The sequence below is a fragment of the Lutjanus erythropterus genome, chromosome 8 (assembly GCF_056507025.1).
Source record: "Lutjanus erythropterus isolate fLutEry1 chromosome 8, fLutEry1.hap2, whole genome shotgun sequence".
Taxonomy (NCBI): domain Eukaryota; kingdom Metazoa; phylum Chordata; class Actinopteri; order Lutjaniformes; family Lutjanidae; genus Lutjanus; species Lutjanus erythropterus.
In genome coordinates this window covers 21,923,039-21,934,530 of record NC_139324.1, presented here as the reverse complement: position 1 = coordinate 21,934,530, position 11,492 = coordinate 21,923,039, and the positions used below count along the sequence as shown (strand labels likewise).

Here is an 11,492-nt window from a genome sequence, read left to right as displayed (position 1 = left end):
TACCATTTATTTAATTGCCAAAAAAACATACGATACGATACCGATATTGCAGCCTTGAATATTGGCCGATACCGATCGATCCGATCTGATATCAGCACGAATCATACATAGTTTTATTACTTATTTTGTAGTATGGAATGTTAGAAAAGGCTTGATCAAGTCATGTTAATCAAACAAAGAACAATAGTCAGCAACCAGAGTCACAGTGGATAGAAGTGCTGGAGCTGAAAATGGACTGCTTATCAGAGCGCTTATATCGGAGATTTTAGATGCAGTCTGATAAAATCTGATACTCGTTTTTTGGCATTAGTAATTCTTCAACTGGACTGACTACTGTAACATATCATGTCAGAGTGTTTGTTCCATAATTAGGCATTTACATATTCTTTTGCATTCATTTAAAAAGTTATTAAAATTCAACACTGAGTACCAAAAGGCACAAAATGGACTACAGGAATATTATGACATTATAAGAGATACACTGATGGAAAAACCTTAAAAATAACTGAGTCAGTGTGAAACCAGTTACACTTGACACTGTGTATTGAAAAAAATTATATCTGTCTATATAATATCTTGTCTTATCATCTTATATTTATCTTGTCTCACTAGATGTAAGGCAGAATCATCATAAATCATTATATAAGCTGACCATACATGACCACACGCAGTACACAGTAAAACACATTAAAGAGCTAAAATAGTGTAGACTAGAGCAGAACCTGGCGGGAATAAAAATAAGGCATAATTTAAACTTACCTGAGACTTGAAGACAGCTGCTTCTCTTGTACTAATCTTCTTACAGGCTGGTGGGTTTTCCCACCTCTCGTCTCTGCAGCATTTTTATACTGTTCCTCTAAAGCTTGCATGTAATTTCCACTCAACAAAAAAAGTACTACTTGTTTTGCAGTGTAGGTGCACTTCAATGATTCATCCCCAAGTCAGTAGAGCTGTAGTTGAAATATAGGCCACAAGACCACATTTGCTCCACATATGAAAGTCACAGATGTATGTTACCCCAATGCAAGTGCAGTCACAGATGTATGTTACCCCAATGCAAATACTTCAAGTTCGTCAATTTTGTGTATATACCTATTTAAGAATAAATTCCACAAAATAACATTTTGTATTGTTGGTTTTTTAAAGATGCTTATTTTAAGATTAAAAGATTAAGATCTTATTCTTGAAAATCTTGACTGATCATCTCACACTGTGTGAACTGACAGAAGTGAAACAATAATCAAATTTCCTCTCACTCCAAATCTGAAAATAGTTTTCAATAGTGTTTGCAACTGCATAACTACATTATTATGTAACTTTGACAAAAATCTTACCAAGTTCACGTAGATTCCCAGCCTTTTGAAGCGAATTTCCATAATATCTGGAATTTAACTGGAACCAGCATTGGCCAAGATAATCTTAACCTTTCCAATATGCTTTGTTAACTGTTCAGCAGAAATGTGAAGTATATAGTATGAAATATGTAGGTTATGGTCTACACACTCAATCACTGGAACCACAGTTTCCTCTGCAAATGTCCCATTTATTGACTGAATAGTCAAGCTTTTATACAGTGACTCTTTTTGTAAAATGAATTGTTTCATAGCTGTACAGATACAGAGAAGTTCTTTTGTCTTTTGCACATTGCTAAGAACCAAATTCTATGGAAGATATAAAATAATAAAAATTGCACAGCATGATATTAATATCATTATGTTGAAAAATTTTGTGTTTTTCCCCTCACTTTAACTTGGCCTTGTGTAAATGTATTTAGTAATAATACATACTAGAGATGAACCGATTTCAATTTTCTTGGCCAATTCTGATTTCCAATTTTTTGAAGGGTGTGACCTACCGATTCCAATTTTGGCCAATTCTGATTTTCAGTCTTTCTAAGAACTGTAATTGACAGCATTCACAAACATTTTTGCAACTTTTCTTATAAAAATTAAATTGGATGTTCATAAAAAGACACTGACTATTAAATATTCATTAAATACTATTTTCTCCAAAGTCCTCCAGGTTACAGTTAGGCCTTATTATAGTTTTATATCAAGATTATGAATCGGGTGAACGTGATCTCGCGAGATCATGAAATCTCGCAGGATTTTGTGGGACGTGAGCAGATGTAAACAAACCAGAGACAGACGCGGTGCAACAGTTTGCTGCAGTAAAACTTTGCCGTGAGAAAAACAGATGCAGAAGTTAAACGAGTCTGGATGAGAAAATATTTGAGGAGACACATCAACACAGGTTGTTTATTCTATAGCCAGAACACGAGGTGAGATTTTAACTGTCCATCTGTGAACAGCAGTCTGTTGCTGGCTAACATTAGCCTGAAGAGCTAGAGCGTTTACGGCTGTTTTGTGACATTGTCAGCTGCTCTGTCTCGTTGTAGACTGTCTGTCTTCTCTTTATCCTGTTCTTGGAATCTGTCGCTGACACCAGCTTCAAGCAAGCATGTGTCTGAGTGTGTGTTGCTGTTATCAGTGCAGTGGTGATATCACGGTCAGTTTGTCTGCTGTGCGCATGACACGACCATCGTGCAGAACATGTGTGTGACAATGACCGGCACAGAATCGGATTTGTAACGCTGACCGGCTGGTCACCGGTCAGGGCCTGTCACCTGAAAACCGGCCCGATTCCGAGCATTGCTGATTAATCAGTGCAAGTCTAATAAATACATTTTCATAAAGTTCCCTCCCTTGGCTGTTGCTCTTCATTAACATTATATAAATGGCAACACATTTGTTATGACACTCAGTTTGCTGCTTGACTTCTTATGGGAATTATCATTTTTACATATTTACACATTTCATCATACATATGTACATTTTACACATTTTCATTTGGTGTCATCAGTCGTCCTTTTTCCACATGATGCTTCAGTCTCCATCTGCCAGGGAACGTCAGCAAGTCATGTAACGATACAAGCATTCAGGCAGTCTCAGGAGAGCGCAGACTCTGTGATGATCTACACATCAGGTGTGAGCTAGTGCTGTTGAGTCCATGAACAAAACATCTTCCACCCTTCCTCGATGAGTTTTTCTCCCCTCAGCACATGCTGGTCATGGCACAATTACAGATCTTTTGCTATCAGATGTGCTGCTTGAGATGTTACACATTTTGGAAGCTAAAAGAAAAATGTCTCTGTCGTGACATTTGTACATAGGCTACGTTTTTGTGCACTTGTGGTGTAACCTTGACTCAGTGAGCACATCGCCGCTTCTGGTGTGTGAGGGGATTCATTTCCATACACATCTGCATTGGAAACCAGTTAACCCATAGATATGATATCCCCATCATAAGCTCAGCAGGGCAGTTTTCTCCGGGTACACCGCTCTCTTGCCCCTCACTGGCATGTGATACCTCATCTCCTTCCAAAACCTGACAGAAGGGGAGAGGGATGGCGACATCTGCGTGCTCTGTCCACTTTTCTCCTTGTCCTTCTCCTTGTGACTCTCTCTCATACATGTCCTCCATCTTTGCCTCGGCCTCTGGTTCTTCCACCAGCACACGGCGCCCTGCTTCTTCCTCAGGTGACGCACTGACTCTGGGAAGAGGGCCAGCTGAGCCGGGGTTATCTCTTCCAACTCGACCAGAACCACCTGAAATACAGTGCTCGAATTAGAATTAGCTGACCATGTGACATGAACGAAAGACAACTGAACTGGAACTAAAGAAAATTAATCTATGAAGCACTCAATGACAGTGACAATGTTTTTTCTCTTTTGAGCAGATGCAATTACCACACAATTAGTCAAGTGTTGTGAGTGTTCTTATGAAACTGTATTGTTTTTTTTTTTTTACACATTTTTTGTGGCGACTTTGGGGCAGAAGATCTCTATAGTAAGCTGACAGACATGCATGCATGACAAGGGATGCACAATAAATGTCAGGGCTAATAAACTCTCAGCAGATAATGGGAGATTTCTATTATTCATTATTCCTGTAATGAAATTATATCCAATAAATAGGCGATTATGTCAAAGCACTAAATTTGAGTTCTTAGGAAAAAGGCAGGGGCAACGTATTGTTTTGATTTAATTCACTAGAAAAATAAGTAAACCTTTGAATTAGGGTTGAGCGATGTCTACCAAATTCGCATATGACCACAACAGTGCGATGGATGATAATATGGTTGTGTTTCTGGTACATACTTCAGTGAAAAAGCCTAAATTAAAACATGCTTTCATTGGGTAGTAAATGGTGTGATTTAAGAAGTTGTTTTTCCTTTAGTAAATCAGGTGCAACAAGGTATATGGGAGTGGTTTTTAAATGACAATGTTATGATGACAGAGGTCTTAGTGTTTGATGACTGTCGGGCATTGTGATCCAATGCTCATTTGAAGAGTCAACTGTATATATATACACTACCGTTCAAAAGTTTGGGGTCACCCAGACAATTTTGTGTTTTCCATGAAAAGTCACACTTTTATTTACCACCATGAGTTGTAAAATGAATAGAAAATATAGTCAAGACATTGACAAGGTTAGAAATAATGATTTGTTTTTGAAATAATAATTTTTTTCCTTCAAACTTTGCTTTCGTCAAAGAATCCTCCATTTGCAGCAATTACAGCATTGTAGACCTTAGGCATTCTAGCTGTTAATTTGTTGAGGTAATCTGGAGAAATTTCACCCCACGCTTCTAGAAGCCCCTCCCACAAGTTGGATTGGCTGGATGGGCACTTCTTGCGTACCATACGGTCAAGCTGCTCCCACAACAGCTCAATGGGGTTTAGATCTGGTGACTGCGCTGGCCACTCCATTACAGATAGAATACCAGCTGCCTGCTTCTTCTCTAAATAGTTCTTGCACAATTTGGAGGTGTGCTTTGGGTCATTGTCCTTTTGTAGGATGAAATTGGCTCCAATCAAGCACTGTCCACAGGGTATGGCATGGCGTTGCAAAATGGAGTGATAGCCTTCCTTATTCAAAATCCCTTTTACCCTGAACAAATCTCCCACCTTACCAGCACCAAAGCAACCCCAGACCATCATGTTACCCCCACCATGCTTGACAGATGGCATCAGGCACTCTTCCAGCATCTTTTCAGTTGTTCTGCGTCTCACAAATGTTCTTCTGTGTGATCCAAACACCTCAAACTTCAATTCGTCCATCCATAACACTTTTTTCAATCTTCCTCTGTCCAATGTCTGTGTTCTTTTGCCCATATTAATCTTTTTCTTTTATTGGCCAGTCTCAGATATGTCTTTTTCTTTGCCACTCTGCCCTGAAGGCCAGCATCCCGGAGTCGCCTCTTCACTGTAGATGTTGACACTGGCGTTTTGCGGGTACTGTTTAATGAAGCTGCCAGTTGAGGACCTGTGAGCCGTCTATTTCTCAAACTAGAGACTCTCATGTACTTATCTTCTTGCTCGGTTGTGCAGCGGGGCTTCCCACTTCTTTTTCTACTCTGGTTAGAGCCTGTTTGTGCTGTTCTCTGAAGGGAGTAGTACACACCGTTGTAGGAAATCTTCAGGTTCTTGGCAATTTCTCGCATGGAATAGCCTTAATTTCTAAGAACAAGAATAGACTGTCGAGTTTCACATGAAAGTTCTCTTTTTCTGGCCATTTTGAGCTTTTAATCGACCCCACAAATGTGATGCTCCAGATACTCAACCTGCTCAAAGGAAGGTCAGTTTTATAGCTTCTCTAACCAGCTAAACTGTTTTCAGCTATGCTAACATGATTGCACAAGGGTTTTCTAATCATCCATTAGCCTTCTGACGCAATGAGCAAACACATTGTACCATTAGAACACTGGAGTGATAGTTGCTGGAAATGGGCCTCTATACACCTATGTAGGTATTGCACCAAAAACCAGAAATTTGCAGCTAGAATAGTCATTTACCACATTAGCAATGTATAGAGTGTATTTCTGATTAGTTTAAAGTTATCTTCATTGAAAAAAACAGTGCTTTTCTTTCAAAAATAAGGAAATGTCTAAGTGACCCCAAACTTTTGAACGGTAGTGTATATATATATATATATATATATATATATATATATATATATATATATATATATATATATGTGTATATATATATGTGTATATATATATATATATATATATATATATATATATGTATATATATATGTATGTATGTATGTATGTATGTATGTGTATATATATATATATATATATATATATGTATATATGTATATGTATATATATATATATATATATATATATATATATATATATATATATATATATATATGTATATATATATATGTATATATGTATATATACATACATATATATATATATGTATATATATATATACATACATATATATATATCTATATATATATATATATATATATATATATATATATATATATGTGTATATATATATATATATATGTAGATATATATATATGTATGGCTATCCATATTGTACATCCTTAGCCACATCTTCATCTAGTTGTTGGCTAACAAGTCTTATTAGGGGTGACCTGAATCACAGAGTCATAAATAAGGCTAATCCAGGAATATTTTAATGAAAGCTGTATCACCTAAAATAAAGCATATCAAATTGTGATCCTTTTTTTAAGGGTGTTCCTCTTTGTTTGTTGACCTCACCATGTTGGTGTTGCTGCACTGCTGTCCGTAATGACAGCCAAACCCCACAGCTCTACTTAATTTGCATTTTGTCTGTTTTCTCACCTTAAGAGAGCCATCCAGCAGCGCTCTGTGCATTGCTGCCACGCACTCCATCTGCTGCCTTGTGTCTGGATAGACTTCATCCCCATCAAAACTCATGCTGCTACTACTGTCCCTGTTTTTGCTTTCGATGTTATCACTGCTATTGCTGCTCTTAGAGATGTTGTTGTTATTGTTGCTACTCGTGCTGCTTGTGTGTCTTTTGCTGATGAAAGTGGAGGCAGTGTAGAGCAGAAGGAGGCGGCGACTGGCTTGTATATTCTCTTCCACTGAATCCACTATGGCTGCAGGGAGGAAATGAAAGATGAAGAGACACAATGGACTTAAGTTAGGAAAACATCAGCTTAAAGGCTTAACATGCAATATTTTCCTAAAATGTATAGACTCATATAAACACAGGCCATTTTAATCATCAGATATGACCCATTAGAAGTGTGTGGTGGTGTCTGTATCTGCAGAGACCTTGACCTCTGCCTGTGTTTCCTTATTTTTTCCTTCAAGACAATTAACGAATGAGAGAAACATCTTTCTGTATCTGCAGAGACCCTGACCTCTGCCTGTGTTTCCTTATTTTCTCCTTCAAGACAATTAACGAATGAGAGAAACATCTTTCTGCTACACAAAATGAATATATCAGATTTACCTTTAATCTAAAGCTAAACTGAGTAGCCTGTAGATATAACAACCTGTAATAAGTGATTACTGCTTTGTTTTGAGTGGTCACAAGCCAAAAAGGTTGAGAACCACTGATTTAGGCCAGTTTTCTTAAGAAAATGTGAGCAAGTGGCCAGCTATTGTTTTCTAGATGAGTGTGTTTCTCATGAATTATGAAACATAATAAACTAATTTATTTAGTAACCTGGATAGCAGCCCACACAGTGTCTGTAAGTCAAATTATGGCACTGAAATTCAGGCAAACCACTGATTTATTGCCTGAGTTATGACTGAGAATATAATACTGGTAGTGAAAATGTCCTGTGTGTCAGTGTTTCACTGTAACTTTGAGGCTTTTCAAAACACATTTTCTCAGAGCACAGTTACAGGAAAAAAACAGATGGTATTTTCTTCTACAGTGGCCACTTGTCTCCCCTGTATCTGAGGCAGAGCTGTTTCACCATGTAGGTGACTTACCTTGGCCGGGCAGGCAGTCACGTCCCGCTATGAAGAGTTTGTAGCCGCAGGCCTTTTCCAACACTTGAGGCAATGCATGAATGGCAAAGGTCTCCACCTCCTTGCTGTATCCGATGGCACAGGGGGGTGGGTATGCCACATAGGCATCATACAGCTTCCCATCCAAATCTGACACAGGAAAATAAGAAGTGCTTGTTAAGTGTATTTTCAGTGATAGTTCTTTTGCACAGGTGAGGAAAATGTCAAGATATCATCCTGACATCTACAGAAAGCTGCCTAGCTATCATTAGCGACAGTGCAGGTAGAAACACACTGTGCCATCATCTCCAGTTGCTTCACTTGCCACAACCAGTTAATTTTCAGTCTGTTAAATTAACTATGAGATGGCCAGAGACAATTGGCCACCTAGAGACATGCAGAGACAGCAGGAGTCACAACAGGCATGTAATATGCTGTGGTAGTGCAGATGGTGGAACTGATCTCATCACATCACACACATCACATTTACTAATCTCATCACTCTTGTCAGTTTGTTTTGTGTTAATTCATATGAAAAAATCAGCTGTCACATTCTTTTCTGCAACCTTTTTGTTCATAATCATCATTGCCCAGCCCTACTTTCAGCTTTCATGCCTTGCTATGTATGAGCAGAGATTTACTGGACCTTTATCTTTGAGGTGTGACCAAATTTCCTCTAGGTTAGAGTTCACTCCATAGGCATTTTCTTTTCATTTGTGGAAAAACGACACTGTGAATTTTATGATGCAATCAAGTTTGACTATTGTTAAACTGGAATATAGTGACACAAACTGCCAAAATAGAAAATACTACTGTAAGTTGGTGGATTATTTTTTGTTGTTGTTGTTTTTGCTCTGTTGCTTGGTGCTCTTTGTTGTGCTGCTTATGCACCACTTTCCCCACATTTCAAACAAGCGTGATTTTCTGTGGATTTTCTGCCCCCAGATGTCTTTTCTTTGTTGATTGAACCATGGAGGTTTTCCCTGTCATGCTAAATATACACCTCATTTATTTATTTATTAACCTTTTGATGACTTCTGGAAAAAGGTTAACATGCAGTGTCTATGCTTAAATGTTCTTCTGTTGCACAATGAGCAGATGACATTTCATCAGAAATACTGCAGGCAGCCCTGTGGTTAGTTTGTTTCCTTTGTTTTGTCTTACTGTTGACACTTGCGGTCAGGTGTCAGGTTGAGCTGAAGGGTTCTCTGAGTTGTGTGTGGGTACTGTATGTGTCTGTTGCAAGATGAAAACATGACTGTTGGTTTTTCCATCCTGGGGCATTGTGGGTTTAGTGTAACAGTATTTTTTGTGGCCATTGACATTATCATATTACATGTGTAATGTATAATAAAGAGCACAGTGGTAATAACACATCTGCTGTGAAATATTACCTGTATTAGTATAGAGAACTGGAAACGCTCTCCTGAACCACAGCACAATGTCGATCTTGAAAAGGTAGTAGATGATGACAGTGATGATAAAGAGCACGGTCACACTGCCAAGTACGAGTCCAATAGGAAGTATGTAGTTGGGATCTGTAACAATTAAACATCACACATACCAGACAAAAAAGAGAGAGAGAGAGAAGCTTTATTGTCATTGCAAGGGGCAGAATGAAATTCTGTTTGGGGGGGGGCTCAGTCTGTTGGCGCGGGCTCTCATGACTCTGAGTCTGTCCTGGGTGGGTAGGGTCATCCCGGATCTTTGCCACAAAAGTCATTCAAGCTTTTGTTTTTCTTGCATTAGTACCCTTCTCTGGCAGAACTGTCTCAGTCCCTCAACACATAAATGGCCTTAAAATAACATACTGACATGACACTTTAATTGGGGTGTGTATCTCACTTACTAAGACCGATTTGATACACATCTCAATACATGTGTGAATCGTTACACCCCTACACTTTAAAATTGTATTGTATGGCTCCAGTTGACCCTACACTAAACCCTGCCCTCCTTGGTTACTGTTGTTATGCCTGTCAGGTGTCCATTGTCACACTGTGTATATGCTGTTTACAGTGAGAACGGTCTCCGATTTAACATCGAAATTAGAAATTAGGAGTAATTGTTGAAACACGGGGTCAGCTTCTCATTTCTAGCTGATGACCATGGATTTGTCGGACAAACTTATGACTCTCACTAGCAGATTTATTAAAGTATATTTAGTGAAAGTAAGCAAATGCTAATCTGTGATTGGACAGCTGCTGTTTGCAGGAGGGGCTTAGTAACGGGTCAGTTGTAATAATACAGCAAGGAATTTCGAAGTGTTTTTGAAAACTGAAAAATGTACTCTTTTTTTATACAGCTGTTTTAATTGGTTTCCTTTGTAAGGATTATGTATGGGCCAGTGGGCATCAAAAGACCTGCAACTTTGAGCCACTTTGTCTTCACCAGGTGTTTGCCTCCACTGCAAGTGTCTTTATTAGAGAAAAAATGTCAACCTAGATCATCTGCTGGTGATCTTTTTTATCTCTAGAGATTGTCATCACTAGAGAGCAGCTGCTCTTTCCTGCCTGTCTTTATTCAGCAAATGGCTCTGCCAAACAAAACCTTATGAAGTTGGTCGCATTTTCTGACATTTCTAGATTAACACGGCAGAACTAACCACATTGTTGAGTTCTGGAGAAATGGTACATGAAACATACAGGGTGTCCATAAAGTCTCTTTACAGTTTAACAAATTTATTACAAAAGCAAATGAATAGACAAATCTGTGGAAATTATTATAAATAATAATACATACATATAATAATACATACATGCAATACATAATACACCTCTATATGGGCACCATTAGTTGCACGAAGCACATCAAGACGGTACTCGATTTCTTTTCTTTATCCAACACTGTCCCTGTCTCCATAAATTTCTTGTGCCATGCACAAACTGACAGACATGATGATGGATGTCTTCCATACTTAATCCTGTAGTTTCGCTGAGTCTGCGTAGCCAATTTTGTTTCAATAAACCATGATACACATTGTGCCTTTTCTTGAGGAGTAGCCATTTTTAAGGGTTTATTTCACAGAACCTATTTCATGGACAGGGTACCTGAAATGCACAAATGCAATGTGATTAAAAACTACAGATGCACCGAATTCAATTTTCTTAGCCGGTTCCGATTTTTATAAGGGTCTGACCTGCCAATTCTGATTTTCAAATCTGATTAACATATCTCATCAATTGCTTTTGTAATAAATTTTTTAAATTGTAAAGAGACTTTATGGACACCCTGTATATTGATGGTCAATAAACTTTTAATTGGTTAAATTCTTCATGACCATTTATTGATTAACTATTAACATCCCTAATTTTGTTTTTTAATTAAAGTTTTCATTTGTTAATTTTGAAGACTTACTCTATGTTTTTACCTGGTGGCAGCAGAGTAAAATATCCCTCAGGCGATCCCCTGGCGCTGTACGCTCGACAAGTGTAGTTCATATGGAAATCCTCCTCCCTCAGTTCAGAAAACATCAGTTGTCGCTCCAGCCACACACCTTTATGAGGAACATCCTGGCTCCATGAACTGGTTTGGACAGACAGATGAGAAAGAGAAAGGTAATGCAGTATAAATGACGTGACACAGCTGTTATTGGTTAGAGCAAATGTAATCTAGAAAAAGGCTGCTTAAAATATGGAGAGAATTATCAACTCTACAGCTTTACAGAGCT

The 11,492-nt window shown here is 38.1% G+C and overlaps 1 protein-coding gene across 1 annotated transcript in view; it reads right to left on the bottom strand.

The window, feature by feature from the left end:
* Positions 1 to 2,759: 2,759 nt before the first annotated feature.
* LOC146322804 (interleukin-1 receptor type 1-like) overlaps positions 2,760 to 11,492 on the bottom strand; it is a 32,818-nt gene continuing 24,085 nt past the window's right edge. The window contains exons 8-12 of the mRNA XM_084724907.1: positions 11,193 to 11,347; positions 9,217 to 9,360; positions 7,805 to 7,972; positions 6,677 to 6,957; positions 2,760 to 3,608 (exon numbers count right to left, since the gene is read on the bottom strand). Of these exons, the coding sequence (XP_084581033.1) occupies positions 3,303 to 3,608; positions 6,677 to 6,957; positions 7,805 to 7,972; positions 9,217 to 9,360; positions 11,193 to 11,347 (1,054 nt within the window). The 3' untranslated portion in view covers positions 2,760 to 3,302. The remainder of the gene's footprint in view (positions 3,609 to 6,676; positions 6,958 to 7,804; positions 7,973 to 9,216; positions 9,361 to 11,192; positions 11,348 to 11,492) is intronic.